The following is a 16,624-nucleotide window of genomic DNA, read 5'->3' as shown; positions in this document are numbered from 1 at the left end:
AGTTCTCTATGATTCCCTTTCAAAACTGCCCTATGCATCCATAATTTAGGATGATTCTAGCATAGTTAGCAACAAAGCAAAAAAGTGAGGCAGACTCGAAGAAGATATCAAAATATCAGAGCCTTTATTATAAACGTCATAAAATGACCCGACACTGCTGTGTTTCGGCACAAAGGCCTCAGGGGTCAAACAAATCTAAAAATAATATTGATGCAAACAAATATACTTGCAACATCATTTATCTAAACTGTAAATCAATAAAAAATAATAAAAAATAAAAACAACTCGTACATAAATAAAATGAATAAATAAATAAATAATGAAGACTCATAAACTCTTATATAAAATCAGTGCATATACAGCTTAAGAACTGACATACTGGATGCTGCTAGCATGGACATATGTATTGATTTCAATGGTGTGCTTTCTAAAATAGTATTTTGTTTTTAAAGGCAAAAGTATGTGGTGTGTTAAAAGTGCACCAAGTGTATGTTGAAAATATACCTCTATTGTAAAAATATATTGAAAGAAGGTACTCATAGTGCATCGGTATGGATGAGACAAAAAATTCTGCCTTTCTTAGATTTTGTGACCAATGTCAAATACCTGCCAGAATATCGTGAAAAAGCTTGGCTTAGAGAAGATTTCAAAATCCTGGCTGTTTAAACCGCTGTAAGTTCTAAAGTAGAAAAAACACGCTGTAAGATACCTATGCGGCATAAACTATGAGTGTAAAGTTTTATGGGAATACACTTTTGAGAAACCACTTTGAATAACCAACGTGAAACATATTGAATGTCGCCTCGCTAAACAAAGGGGTATGTAAGACGCATCATGAAACAGCATTGATACTCCAATAATATTAGAATGTGTGTTCTGTTTTGGCTCTAGTCTATGGCATCATTAGTAACATAGTAAATGATGGCAGATAAAGACCTGAATGGTCCATCCAGTCTGCCCAACAAGATAAACTCATTTTACATGGTATGTGATACTTTATATGTATACCCGAGTTTGATTTGTCCCTGCCTTTCTCAAGGCACGACCGTAAAAGTCTGCCCAGCACTGTTTTGTACTAAATGTTTTGAAGCTAATGTCATATCCCCTTAAAATTTACACTCCAGCCCATCCATATCTATTCAGCCAAGATCAGGGTGCAGACCGTAGAAGTCCGCCCAGCATTGGTTTTACTCTCCAATTACCGGCATCATAGCCACCGAGGGGAGGGGTATGGGGGACAAAATTCCCCGGGCCTGGGCCTTCAAGGGGGGCCCGGCGCCGCAGTCCCACCTGCCCTCTGTCGTCGACTGTCTTCCACCGGGCCGGGCTCCCTGCATTGAAATCACAGCGCCTCTCACCTCCGTGTGAAAGTGCTGCAGGCAGCAGGGCAGCAGATCGCCTCCCTTCGGGCCTCCTTCCCTCCCTGTGTCCCGCCCTTGTCTGACGTAACTTCCACAAGGGCGGGACACAAGGGAAGGAGGGCCGAAAAGAGGCGATCTGCTGCCCTGCTGCCTGCAGCACTTTCACACGGAAGTGAAAGGCACTTTGATTTCAATGCAGGGGGCCCAGCCCAGTGGCGGATGGAGGGGGGGAGCGGTGTCGACCTCGGGGGGGGGGGGGTGGAGGGGGGAACAGCAGCGGCGGTGACCTCGGAGGGGGGTGGAGAGGGGAGTGGTGGCGGTGACCTCAGGGGGCGGCAGGGGCGGGGCCCCTGGGACGGCCTTGCCCCGGGCCCAGCCCAGTCTCTTGGCGGCCCTGACTGGCGTCGCCACCCAATCTCCACTGATTCCATAGATCCATTCCTTCTAAACAGGATTCCTTTGTGTTTATCCCATGCTTGTTAGCTGAGAAGAATTTGTGAAAAACGATATAAAATTGGTGATGAATACCGACTAGTGCTGGAGTGTGTGGCATGTCACATTATATATATGGTGAGGTGCTTAAAAGTGAACTAGACATTTTTGTAAAGAAAAATAATAATATGGCATAGAAATAATGATATATGTTACGAATCAAGTGTGTTACCCCATAAAAATACATTTTAAAAACCCTCCAAGAATCAGTAGGTGAAAGTTTGACTTCTAAAAAACTTGGGTACACTTCCAAAGGAATTTTTTGACTTCCCAATTTGGAACTAAACGGAATTGAAAATAATTTTGTAAAGGCATCTAAAAATCCCTCAGAAGACTTTCGGATGGGCCTGGCTTTCTAATGGCATGGTTTATTTCATGCTTATGCTATCATGACTCCAGATATAGCTAATTTTATTTGCACTGGATGGCAATTTAATACATACACCTTTTTTCCAGTGAGGAGGAATAATTGTAGTGCCTGATTCTCATATGTTTCTGGTCCAGATCATTCCTTTTAATATCTCTTTATTTTGGATCTAAAGATGGGGGAAGACAGGTGCTATGGAGAGAAAAGCAGTCATTCTAAAGTGTGGCAGGCACTTTTAGATTGCAATTAAAGTACTGCAGTGGATCAAAATGTTAATAAAGCATAGAGAAGAAAAATATCTATGTAATGATGCCACGGGGTGTCTGGAGCTCTATACTCATAACATATGAATTGAGCCACAGCACATCATCACCTCTCTGCTATAATGAGTTATACAGGCAGAACAGGGCTATTTACCAGTTAGAAACATCAACAGGCCATTCTCATACATCATGCAAGAAGCAGTCTCATAGCAGAAATAACCTTAAAGTCTGGGGAAACTATCAACATAATGATGCCTGAAGTAAAGCAAAGGAGTGTTCACAAGAAGGCTATGAATGTAGATGGTAAGTGTTCTGAAATAAAGGCCTCCCTTCAATAACTGAAGGAAACATTATTCTGAATTGCTGCTTTTTTTTTTTAATTTAGAAAGTTCCTAATATACATAGAACAGAAAATAAGCAACAACAAAAAAAATGAGCATCAGAAAAAAAAACATTCCAAGCAAGTAAATCCCCCCAATCATCTAAGTCACATAAAGGAGTTAATTATTTAATTTATTTATAGGATTTATATCACACATATCAAGGAAATCTAAGCAGGTTACAACCTCAAGTACATATTTAAAACATACAAATTAAAACATAACACATCAATAAAAGTTCTATAAAGGGAGGGGGGTCTGCACTTTAAAAAGTAAAGTACACACCCACTTTGGAGTATTTTAGTCAGATGTGGCAATATACATGCTCAAACCAGTAGCGTAGCTACGTGGGGCCATGGGGGCCTGGGCCCCCGCAGATTTGACCCTGGACCCCCCCGCCGATGACCCTCTTGACCCCCCTCCCACTGCCAACCCTCCCCCGCCGCCACCTACCTTTGCTGGCGGGGGACCCCAACCCCCGCCAGCCGAGGTCCTCTTCTTCCAGCGCAAGGCTTCGTTCTGTTTCTGTGAGTCTGACTTCCAGCAAAGGTAGGTGGTGGCGGGGGAGGGTTGGCGGCGGGAAGGGGGTTGAGAGGGTTGTCAGCAGGGGGGGCAAATTTGTTGGTGGTGGTGATGGTGATGGTGATGGCGGGGGGGTCGGCAATGGTGTGGGGGTCGGTGGCGCCAGGAGGGGGGGCTAAAATGTGCCCCCTCACCTCGGGCTCTGGACCCCCCTCCCACCGAAGTCTGGCTATGCCCCTGGCTCAAACGAACCCTTATAGATTACTAACTGGATGAAAAGTACATACCAGTGAGCATGCACAGGAATGGAGACTATAAAATACAATAATTTACAAGGGTGCAGATATTTACACCTATCCTATATAGATGCCTTCTTACTATCTTATCCTAGGCACCCTGTTATAAAAGTACCCTCCGTGGGGCAAAGGCTGCTGAAAAATAAAGATAGCTCTTGAAATATCAACATCCATCTAGGAAATTATTAGTAGGGATCAAGTCTCCATATAAGGGCAGTAGATGCCCTTATATGGAAATATGATCCTTAGTGGTAGTATTGCAAGACTACTGCTAGGGGTCACTAGTGCCATTATGAAAGAAAGTGCCAGTGAGGAAAAGAGCAACTGGGAATTGCTCCTGCTGACACCACTAGACACCAGGGTTTTAGACTAAGGTGGGCCGGGGGGAGGGGGAAAGAGGTCTTCAGGAGAGAGGGGGATTGACAGGGGCTTTGGTTGGGGAAGAAGACAATTGCAAGTAGGGAGGTTGGCCACTGGGGGGGGGGGCTATGGATTGAGGATATCTTGTTGGGATAGTACAAGAGACAGTTCTTGACTTGGGGAAAATCCAAGAGGGGCTTTCAGCCTGGGGGGGGGGGGGGTATTTTGGCCATTGCTGCTGAAGAAGGGTGCTGACCCTTTTAACATGCTCTCTTACAGTACAATAATGCTGCAGAAATGAAATATCACAGGTTGGTGACTCCCATGATAAACTAAAGTGCAATATAAACCCACCTTACACTGCAGCTTGATAACTTCCCCTCTAATTATATTCAAACATTCAAAAATAATAGAAAAATAACCCCTCAATAAATTAACCAAACCTTTCAACCTTAATTCAACATAATTCTCACCAAATATATAAATTTCACTTGATTATCTAGAAAAAGGAAAAGTAGGTGCTAAATAAAATAAAGGGGGGGGGGGGGGGGGGGGGGGGGAAGGGTAAGCTCAAATATCAGGGGAAAATGCTATTCCCTCCTCCTAGCATTCAAATGATTAACCTTGTCATTATCATCCCTGTACACCAAAAAATAAAAAATAAAAAGCCTTCAATCAAATCCTTCAAAAATTCATAAGCACTTAACAAAGCTGTCAAATTTTCAAATCTCTCTCTGCACTGAAGCACTCTAAAACAATGCTAATATCTTCATATTCCCACTATAATGCCCCAAACCTATACTGTCTTTGGGGTCCTTTTACAACATGGGCCGCTGTAAAAGCTTTTGGATCTGCTCTTCAGTGTATCGTTCAGATTCACGTGCCATATTAATTCAGCACAATACTAAACTAAAGGCAAGACTCACAATATTTAACCTGGAACCATATGAATATCCAATAGTATCCAGTGAAGATTCAATAGAGCTTGTTCACATATATTCCAATCTATTTCTTTAGCTTATCATTCCCTTTAGATATACTTTACATAAGATTCCCAGTGACCTCAGTGATGTTCACCGCAAACAATACGAAAGTTTTTTATGGCGATGTATACAACATCAATATCTTCATAGGTTCACTTTAAAGTATTACTCTCTTTTTTTAGAAAAAACTTATGCAATTATTTAACTTATCTTTTTCAAAACTTGTTCAGTCGGACCCACGGGTTCTATTGTTCGACATGCACGTTTCATATATTTCTATGGGCATCTCTAGCGTTTAGTGCATGCAAATCATTAGCGAGTACTAAAACTGCTAACGTGCATTTGTAAAAGACCCCCTTTGAGTTTAACCAAGCCTCTAGTTTAACCCATTAGCATGTGGTAATTAGGGTTTTTTTTTTACAAAGGCGTGGTAGCGTTTTTTGCACACGCTAATCATTAGCATGTGCCAAATGCTACAGACACTCATAGGAATATATGGTTGTCTCTAGCATAGCTTGCGCTAAAAACATTAGCACGCCTTTGTAAAAAGCCCACAGTGCAGGAGCACTTACTGACACCTATTTTTAGGCCGTATAGGCTCCTTTGATAATCACACGCGCAATGTAGCTGCGCTTACTGATTAACACTGGGCATGCCTACTCTCTGCATCCAAACCCCCCCCCCCCCCCAATGCAGGTGTGCTGCAAAATGATTCTGTGCTTGCCTAAAACACGCATCTACACTACCGCAGGCCATTTTTCAGCACACCTTAGTAAAAGGACCCCTTAGTCTGGAGTTAGTAGTGGAGGAGAAGGTTACAGATAAGAGAAATTTACCCCAGCCCTCAGGAAGTAAGGCAAAAAAACAGGAACCTTATGGAGGCTGGGCAAGAAAACAGCACTATAACAAAAGGAAACAAGCCCAGAGGCAGGGCAGAAATGCTCAAGCCTGTCCTGAGCTGGTCCCTCTGAGCCAATCAGGAAACAGGAACTAAGAGTACCAGAACTATAAGATATAGCTCAGCTACAGCCAGACTCCAAAGAGGCCGAATAGATCTTTATTAAAGTCAGCTCCCTTCCAACCCAAGGACATGTTTGATAGCTATTAATGCTGGGAAAAAAATCTGAAATTTATTGACACTAGGAAAAAAACCCTGATGTTTCAGATTGGAAATAACATGAAATAACAAGGGAAATGAAACAAATACACATCCCTACCAGTTAGTGACGCTGAAAATCAACGGGCCATGCAGTTGAGAGGCCCTTATCCAGATTGCAGATGTTGCTATCTGGATAAGTGTGTTTGAATATAGGACCCAATATTTTAGAGTGTTTTTAATTCAAATATCCTCTCTTCAGTATTGGATGGCTTTATTATCCAGGGAATGCCTTGCAGAACATCTTGAACCAGTTCAACTTTTATTTTTAGCTCAGTAGATAACATCTTCATGAAAATTGAAAATGTACAAGCTTAGCACCATGACTTTTGGGGGCTCATGTTCTTATGCATTCTAGAAAAATAACAAAAGGTAAACAAAATTTGAATCCTCAGAACTTTGAAAATGAAATGTCCATATTCAAATTAAAGTTACCTGAAGGGGGTTACTGTAAGAAACAGTTCTAGCTGTACTTCATTCCTTAGACTGTGAAATGCTAAGTTGTTTTAACTGAAAGACTGATACTTCTTTTCAATAGAAATTCCAAGTAGGTTGGTTTCCTTACCTTCACGATATGTGTGTTTGTATGTATATTAGAATAGTCACCATATTAAGCAAGAAGTATTTAGCACAGAGACAGAAATGGATACCGTTTTTCTTCAGGGCAAGCATGATTAATCATCAGAAATGAGAGTTTATCTTTGCAAGCTAACCTCCCCTCCACAATGGAACAACATCTGTATAGAAATATCTGGTTCTGTGGCAAGATTGATGTTCCAACAGTGGCCTCCCAAACTTGTCAGTTTGATGTTTAAACTGTGGAACGAACGATTAATTGTAGCACTCCATGTGTTGCAGTTGAATGGCAGAGATTGCTCTTGCTGCTTATACACTTATGTGCTTTAAATAGAAATGTAGATCCTAATATTGTAAATGTTAGTTGAGATTTCATTTGGAGCTTTTTATTCTTTCTGTGTGAACATCTCTTGCACCTAGACATGAGAAAAGTACAGCATCAGTCTTAGCTGCTGCTGATCTAAATATGAAAACGTTTACTGACTTAGAAAACTCCCAGGGGCCCTTTTACTAAGCCACATAAGCGTCAATGCATGCCCAACGTGTGCCAAAATGGAGTTACCGCCTGGCTACGGCGTGGCTCTTGTGGTAATTTCATTTTTGGTGCGCGTCCGAAAAATAATTTTTATTTTCAGTCGTGCATGTCAGATTACTACTACTACTTATCATTTCTATAGTGCTACTGGACGTACGCAGCGCTGTACACTTGAACTTGAAGAGACAGTCCCTGCTCGACAGGGCTTACAATCTAATCAGGACAGACAAACAGGACACACAAGAGATAAGGGAATATTAAAGTGAGGGTGATAAAATAAGGGTTCTGAACAAGTGAATAAGGGTTAGGAGTTAAATGCAGCATTAAAAAGGTGGGCTTTTAGCTTAGATTTGAAGACAGCCAGAGATAGAGCTTGACGTACCGGCTCAGGAAGTCTATTCCAGGCATATGGTGCAGCAAGATAAAAAGAATGGAGTCTGGAGTTAGCAGTGGAGCAGAAGGGTGCAGATAAGAGAGATTTACCCAGTGAATGGAGTTCCCGGGGAGGAATGTAGGGAGAGATGAGAGTGGAGAGGTACTGAGGAGCTGCAGAGTGAATGCACTTATAGGTCAATAAGAGGAGTTTGAACTGTATGTGGAAACGGATAGGAAGGCAGTGAAGTGACTTGAGGAGAGGGCTAATATGAGCATAACGACACTGGCGGAATATTAGTCATGCAGCAGAATTTTGAACAGATTGAAGAGGAGAGAGATGGCTAAGTGGAAGACCTGTGAGAAACAAGTTGCAATAGTCTAAGTGAGAGGTAATAAGAGTGTGGATGAGGGTTCTGGTAGTGTGCTCAGAAAGGAAAGGGTGAATTTTGGTGATATTATAGAGAGAGAAACAACAGGTTTTAGCAGTCTGCTGAATATGTGCAGAGAAGGAGAGGGAGGAGTCGAAGATGACCCCAAGGTTATGAGCTGATGAGACAGGAAGGATGAGAGTGTTATCCACAGAAATAGAGAATGGGGGAGGAGGAGAGGTTGGTTTAGGGGAAACAATAAGAAGCTCTGTCTTGGTCATGTTTAGTTTCAGATGGCACTGAGACATCCAGGCAGCAATGTCAGACAGGCAGACTGATACTTTGGCCTGGATTTTGGCTGAGATTTCTGGTGTGGAGAGGTAGATCTGGGTAGATCTGGGAGTCATCAGCGTAAAGATGATACTGAAAACCATGGGATGACATCAGAGTACCAAGGGAAGAAGTATAGATGGAGAAAAGAAGAGGTCCCAGGACAGATCCCTGAGGTACACCAACTGACAGTGGGATAGACGTAGAAGAGGATCCACTAGAGTATACACTAAAGGTACGCTGGGAGAGATAAGAAGAAAACCAGGAAAGAACAGAGCCCTGAAATCCAAGTGAGGACAGCGTATCAAGGAGTAGGCTGTGATCAACAGTGTCAAAAGCAGCAGATAGATCGAGAAGGATGAGGATAGAATAGAAACCTTTGGATCTGGCCAGGAACAGATCATTGGAGACTTTAGCAAGCGCTGTTTCGGTTGAATGAAGGGGACGAAAGCCAGATTGAAGTGGATCAAGAATAGCTTGAGATGAAAGAAAGTCAAGGCAATGGTGGTGAACAGCACGTTCAAGTATCTTGGATAGGAAAGGGAGGAGGGAGATGGGGCGATAGTTGGAAGGACAGGTAGGGTCCAATGAAGGTTTTTTAAGGAGTGGTGTGACTACGGCATGTTTGAAGGCATCAGGAACAGTCGCAGTGGACAGTGAAAGATTGAGGATATGATAAACGGGATGACAGTAGGAGAGATAGTGTTAAGTAGATGGGTGGGAATAGGATCAGAGGAAGAGGTAGTTGGTTTCGAGGAGGAAATAAGATGTGTAGTTTCCTCTTCAGTGATTTCAGAAAAGGAAGAAAAGGAGGCAGGGGTTGGAGAGTTGAGAGAATGGACTAAGGGAAGGAGAGGTGGAGGTGACCTGGTTGAGAATTCAAGTTTAATGCCAAGTGGCATTACCGCCTGGTTACCGTGTGAGACTTTATCGCGATGCCAATGGCTGGCATTAAGGTCTCAGGCCCAAAATGGACGTACAGCAATTTTCATTTTGATGCATGTCTATTTTCAGCAAAAATTTTTAAAAAGACCAAAATACGCATCTACACTACCGCAGGCCATTTTTCAGCGCGTCTTTGTAAAAGGGCCCCCCAGTCAGACATTGAAGTTGGAAAAGTAGGAAACTGAGGATGACTGTCTAGTTGTGTTTGAGAGTTGGAATTTACAAGTCCAGTAACGAACATGAGTGAGACTCCTGAGTTACCTACCGAATGCATATTATCATTTAAGAAATACTGTTATTGTGTATGTGGTTGAAAATGTTGCAGCAATTTTTGCCATCTAATTGCATTTTAATAATGTAGCTCCATATTCTGGCGGTCTCTTGGTAGAATAAGGGTTGAGATGAGCAAGGCCGGTTATGATATGTAGCCCAATTCTTCCCAAGCAGTTTGCCATTAGACCTTTGATGAGATGAAAAGTCGACATTGCCTGATGCACAGATTGAGACCAGTAACTGGGTTCTGCTCTTGATACCTTGCTTACGATCTTCTTTGTGAGAACATGTGTATTCATGCATGCTTCCCCTTCATAGCTACAGCCTGAGCCCTGGACAGTAAGATTTAACAGGTGGTGTGCAGGGCTTAGACAAATGGGATTTGCTTTTGCACATTACAGTTAGCAACTCCTTCTCTTCCCCCTTATGAGAATCCTTCTTTGAGTCCTTCAAGCCTTCGTTACATCATCAGGCTGAGTGAGGAGGGAAAGTTTGAACTGAGCACTGTGACCAGCAGCTATGGCAGTCACATCCAGCAGCCCACAAGCTGCTTGAAAAAGGGCCCTGCAATAGCAGTGGAGGCAGTTTTTCCCGCACATCAGGGCCCTTTTTACCACAGTGGGTAAAAAGCCCCCAGACAAACATGGCCACACGGTAAGAGAACTCTTACCGCGTGGCCATGCGGCAGAGAGCCCTTATTGCCACCCATTAAGGTGGCGATAAGGGCTCCCTCGGTAACCCGGTGGTAACCAGGCAGCGCATGGCGATGCCCGATTACCGCCGGGTTACTGCCACACAAGCCATTTCTGGGGGTTTTCTTTTTCCACCAGAAATGGTGTGTGCTCGGGATGGAACTACTGCCGGCGGCCATATTGGGCTGGCGGTAGTCCCAATTTAGCATGGGCTTACCGACATTTTGTAAAAGACCCCCTGAGCTGGCTTCCTGCACCACACCAATTTCTCCTTCTGCACTTGTATATAGAGGGAGCTGGTTCGTTGTGAAGTGTCTTTGTGTGGCTGCCTCCTCTCTCTCCCTTTGTTTCAAGAGAGACTGATGGGCCTTTCAGTGCTTCCCTAACACTTCTTTTGGCTTCTCATTTGTTGTGCTTTACTACCAGCGCTGCAAAGTTTACCTTCTTACTTAACTATTAGAAAGGAGCTAAAACTTATCTTTTTAGGAAATTCTTATTAGGTTCATTTTTTGTCTGTGTTTTACTTGGTTGTTTTGTAATCCACTTTGAACCTGTTTCCAGGGGGTTGGCAGAATTTAAATACCAGATCATATCAACATGGTTGGTAGTAGCCATCAATGCTTTGATACTGACGTCATGCATAATCACTCTTATGTGTATGATAATGAGATTGGAATGGGAAGGGATTTATGGTAAGACTTAGCTTGGCAATGTACCAAAATGTTCATTAATAAAAAAATCCTTTTAGTATATGTAAACTGTACTGTACTAAGGGATTAAGATGTTGCAACATGTCCCTCAGAATGGATCCTTTAGGGAAGAAAAGCCTGATAAGAACTGATGACTCTTCTAGAGCAGCTACATAAGTGAAGGTTAAAGAGAGAATGAATTTACCATGTTCCTTAACTTTCAGAGTGCAAATATTTACTTACAAAAGGGACTCTAAGCCAGAGTTGCATAGCTGCATGCTTGTGCATTTCATATAAATTATTTGGTTCACTAAAACCTCTGACTCTGCTACAGATGACGAGAAACCCCCAGGTGGACAAAAACAAGCTGAAGGGCTTTGATGAAAAGGCGTACTTGTCCTCAAAAATGCTGAAGCTTGGTGAGGACCCCTACAGACAGCATGCCTTCAACCAATTGGAAAGCGACAAACTGAGCAGTGACCGCCCCATTCGGGACACCAGGCATTACAGGTATGGGACAGGTGTAGGGTGACGGGTTTTTTCCCTCTTCCTTAGACATGGCTGTTTAGAGATGCCCTCTTTCAACAAAATTATTTTATTGTATTTGTATCCCACATTTTCCCACCTATTTGCAGGCTCAATGTGGCTTACAAAGTCCTGTTATGGCATTGTCATTACAGGATATCAGATACAATAAGTGATGTACAAAGATTGGCTAAGGGGAGAAAAGAAAAGAGTTAGGTGGATCAGGATAGGTGGGTAAATATAGAAGGTAGATTCTTCAGCATCTTTCTTTTGAGGACATAATCTACCTTTAAGATCTCTAGAGAAGCGCAGCAACTAGGGATGGGCAGCTGGAAAATGTTCTTTCATGCCATTTCCCATACAATTTACGGGAATTTTGATTTTATTCAGATTTTTTGGTCAATTTGTCCTTATGGGAGCAATGCCATTAGGAGTGTGCCCTCTGTACAAATAGTGGAATTAGAAAAGGTGCAGGGAAGGGCGACGAAAATGATAAAGGGGATGGAACGACTTCCCTATGAGGAAAGGCTAAAGCGTCTAGGGCTCTTCAGCTTGGAGAAAAGGCGACTGAGGGGAGATATGATAGAGGTCTATAAAATAATGAGTGGAGTTGAATGGGTAGATGTGAAGTGTCTGTTTACGCTTTCCAAAAATACTAGGACTAGGGGGCATGCGATGAAGCTACAATGTAGTAAATTTTAAATGAATCGGAGAAAATTTTTCTTCACTCAATGTGTAATTAAACTCTGGAATTCGTTGCCAGAGAATGTGATAAAGGTGGTTAGCTTAGCGGAGTTTAAAAAAGGTTTGGATGGCTTCCTAAAGGAAAAGTCCATAGACCGTTATTAAATGAACTTGGGGAAAATCCACTATTTCTGGGCTAAGCAGTATAAAATGCTTTGTACATTTTTGGGATCTTGCCGGGTATCTGTGACCTGGATTGGCCACTGTTGGACACAGGATGCAGGGCTCGATGGACCTTTGGTCGTTTCCAGTATGGCAATACTTATGTACTTGTGTACTTATGTAAGTGTGCATTATTGTTGGCAAATTAGGCAACACAAAGGACTAGATTGTAGAAATGATGCTGAAAAATTGGCGCAAAAAAATTTAAGCACTGAGCGCTATTCTCTAAAGGATCCACATCCTTTATAGAATAGCGCTAACCCCCAGATTCTATATAGTGTGCTTAGATTTAGGTGCCGAAATAGGTGCGTATTCTATAACACCATGCATAACTTAATTGGCTTTGCAAGCTAATGAGTGCCGATAACAACACTTAACAAGCAATAACGAGCACTAATTGGCAATTATCAGAATTTATGCGTGGAAATCGCTAAGTGTAAACTATAAAGAACTGAACCTAAATTGAAAAGCACACTTTTCAAAATAAATGCGCATAGTTTAAAAGGGGCGTGTTTATGGGCATTTCATGGGCATTCCAAAATTTCCGCACGTAGCTACAGAATACAGGCCAGTGCACCTAAATATATGCGCATAGATTTACGCCACGTTTTTATTGACGTAAAAGGGTGTGCATAGATTTAGGCGCTACGGTATCAACTAAGCGTATTCTATAAACTCCGCCTAAATCTTATAGAATGCGCTTAAATCCACACGGATTAAGGTGCAGTTTACCATGCGGAAGTAGGCAAACTACTGCAAAACTCTTTAACATGGTTGTGCAGTAGCCTGCTTCCGTGCACTAACTGTGCGGTAAAGGCTTAATGACTTGTAATAAAAGGGCCCCAAAGATTGTATTTTCAAATATATGCATGTACATTTCCAGCAAAATCTACCTGCCCTCAAAATAAATAAATAAACAAACAAACATCTTTAATAACTCAAGTTAAAAATAGAAAATAAAGCTAGGATTTTAAATCTACCTGTCCGAAAAGAGATGTGCAGTGGTGGCTAAGAAAGCAAATAGAATGTTAGGAATTATTAGGACAGGAATGGAAAATAAAAATGAGAATATTATGATACCTTTATATTGCTCATGGTGCAACCGCACCTCAAATACTGTGTGCAGTTCTGGTCAGTGCATCTCAAAAAAGATATAGCGGAATTAGAAAAGGTACAGAGAAGGTCTACAAAAATATTAAAGGTGATGGGATGATTTTCCTATGAGAAAAGGCTAAAGCAGCTAGGGGTCTTTAGCGTGGAGCAGTGACAGCTGAGGGGGGAGGTATGATAGAGGTCTATAAAATACTGAGTGGAGTGGAACAGGTAGACATTAATCACTTGTTTATTCTTTCCAAAAATACTAGAAATAGGGGGCACGCAATGAAGCTACAAAGTAGTAAATTTAAAACAAATCAAAGAAAATATTTCTTCACTCAACGTGTAATTAAACTCTGGAATTCGATGCCAGATAGTGTGGTAAAAGCAGTTAGCTTAGCAGGGTTTAAAAAAGGTTTGGATAGTTTCCTAAAAGAAAAGTCCATAAGCCGTTATTAAGATTCACTTGGGAAAATTCACTGCTTATTTCTAGAATAAACAGCATAAAATCTGTTTTACTATTCAGGGATCTTGCCAGGTACTTGTGACCTGGCCACTGTTGGAAACAGGATACCGGGCTTGATGGACCTTTGGTCTGTTCCAGTATGGTAATGCTTATGTTCTTATGGTGGTGCAGTAGCCTGCTTCTGTGCACTAACTGTGCATTAAAGGCTTAATGACCTGTAACATAGTAAGCGACGGCAGATAAAGATCTGTATAGTCCATCCAGTCTGCCCAAGAGTGTAAGAGTTACATTCATTTTCGATTCTAGATTAAATCAATAATGAATGTGATATTATAACCATGATAATAGTCTTTTTTTGTTGCTTCTGCAACATAGACCATAGTAGTCCGCCCAGCTCTGTCCTTTAAAAAAGAAAACTAGAGAGGATGGCCCTAAAAGGGCCCCATAGATTGCATTTTCAAATATATGTATTTACTTTTCCAGCAAAATTTATCTGCCGTCAAAATAAATAAACAAACAAACAAACAAACATCTTTAATAACTCAAGATAAAAATTAAAACTGAAGCTAGGATTTGAAATCTACCTGTCCGAAAAGCAGGCATGAGTGACTGCATGCACTTTGTACCCACGGCAGTTTTTATAGAGAAAGTACCTGTATAGTTTTGTTTGGGAACTTGTGTAGAAGCCTGCGCATAGGGTGCATGATCTTTATCCCAATGCAGACACTTTTGAAAATTGTTCCCCCAAGAGCCTTCTCTGTGGCTCAGCCATGATGCTGGACTATGGGAGATGATTGCCAACATATGGACAACTGAAGGCGAAATTTGAATGGCACTGAAGGGATCAGTGGAGGAGTGGCCTAGTGGTTAGGGTGGTGGACTTTGGTCCTGAGGAACTGAGTTCGATTCCCGGTACAGGCAGCTCCTTGTGACTCTGGGCAAGTCACTTAACCCTGCATTGAGCCTGCCATGAGTGGGAAAGCGCGGGGTACAAATGTAACAAAAAAAAATGAGGTCAGACAAAATTGTTTAGGGAAGGAAATGGAAATATACTGGAAGCTGAAATGTGGGGGAAGGAAGCTTGCTAAACAAAAAGAAAATGGTGAGCATACAAATATGTAAGTGATATGATTGTACTACTGGATATCGTTACCAGTGATTACTATGATTTCAGAGAGATGTAGATTTGATAGCATCAGCCAGCTAATCTCAGCCCACTTGGTTGCATCTTCTGAATTCAGGAACTGGGTCAGTTCAGAAATCTTGGCTGTCTTAAGGGGGTGAGAGGAGGAAGCAGGTTATGGTGAGCAAGGTTATTGATGACCTTGGTTTTGCAGCTTTCTCCATCTCTGCTAGGCACTCATTTATCTTTCTCAATATTTCCTGATGTGCTCAGACATTAAAGAGAGATATAAACAGGAACTGAGAGAGATTAGGTGACAAGATCTGTGAAGGCTAGGTTCCGGTAAAATTTATGGCTGCCTGCCATTTCCAGAAAGAAAGCATTTTTGATTAAGAGAAATAGTTTGTACTGTTTGCAACAGAAAGAGAAGAAGGTTCAGCAGAGAAAGAAACAAATTAAATTTGATTATGTAATTTTAGTAATGTATATTGTTTTGGTGTAGAATGTTAATTTTGGGAATGTCTTTTGTGGTACTTCTGGATTAATGAAATACTTCCAGACATGGAGAAACATGCTTTTTTGTTGTCGTTGTTCCACGGTTTCCTCATTGGAGTTTATTTCTACATCTTGCATGCAGTGGCGTACATAGCTTGCTTGCCACCTGGGGCGGAGCACCTCCTTCCTCCAGGCGCGTCACCCCTCCACCTTCCCTTCTCTAAGCAGTAAGGGGTGCATTGAGCAGTCACAAAACTGCAGTCTACAGGCATGCAGCCGTCAGCTCTGCTGGTCCCCTGTCCCCTCTGATGTCAACTTCCTGTTCCAGGGCAGAGGACTGGCAGAGCCAGTGCCGTAGCGAGGGTGGCTGACACCCGGGGTGGGTCGCCGCTGTGCACCCCCCCCCCCCGGGTGCAGCACGGCACCCCCTCTCGGCGCGCACCCCCCCATTGCGCCCCCTCCCCTGGAGCACGATCTTAGTTTAGAAGCGAGGAGCGGGTGGGAGGGCCAATCCGCCCCCGAGTCCACGTCGCTGGGAGCTGCGTCGGCTCCATTGGTTCCTTGCTCTCTCTGCCTCGGAACAGAAAGTAACCTGTTCCAGGGCAGAGGGAGCAAGGAACCAACAGAGACGACACCCCCCCAGCGGCGTGCACCCGGGGCGGACCGCCCCACTGCCCCCCCTTCCTACGCCACTGGGCAGAGCCAATAACCATGTGCCTGTAGACTGCGGCTCCATGACTGCTCAATGCCCCCCCTTCTTACTGCTTGCACCCGCCACCCAGCCCTTGGTACACCACTGCTGACATGTTGCATGCATCTGTCCTACCTTTATGCTTTTTTGAAAGAAAAATGTTCAACTTATGTGTGTACATCCCCTGTTTTTAAAAAGCTACTTTCCCATGTTACTTTACATGCACAATTTACATGCATCACTGCAAGAGTAGCGGAACACCTTTTTGATTGGAGGCCAAACACACTAATCTCTTGCCCTACCCTGAAGACTTCTAGTTGCTGGTACTGTGTTGGGCAAAATATTGGTGAGGCCATAGCC

The 16,624-nt window shown here is 42.7% G+C and overlaps 1 protein-coding gene across 2 annotated transcripts in view; it reads left to right on the top strand.

The window, feature by feature from the left end:
• Positions 1 to 16,624, top strand: part of GALNT16 (polypeptide N-acetylgalactosaminyltransferase 16) — a 276,369-nt gene that overhangs the window by 159,423 nt on the left and 100,322 nt on the right. For both annotated transcript variants that reach the window (XM_030214387.1, XM_030214388.1), the window contains exon 2: positions 11,298 to 11,473. In XM_030214387.1, coding sequence (XP_030070247.1) covers positions 11,298 to 11,473 — 176 coding nt within the window. The remainder of the gene's footprint in view (positions 1 to 11,297; positions 11,474 to 16,624) is intronic.

This window comes from Microcaecilia unicolor, chromosome 9 (genome assembly GCF_901765095.1).
Source record: "Microcaecilia unicolor chromosome 9, aMicUni1.1, whole genome shotgun sequence".
Taxonomy (NCBI): domain Eukaryota; kingdom Metazoa; phylum Chordata; class Amphibia; order Gymnophiona; family Siphonopidae; genus Microcaecilia; species Microcaecilia unicolor.
Note: the sequence above shows the minus strand (reverse complement) of the source record. Positions and strands in the feature narration are given on the sequence as shown.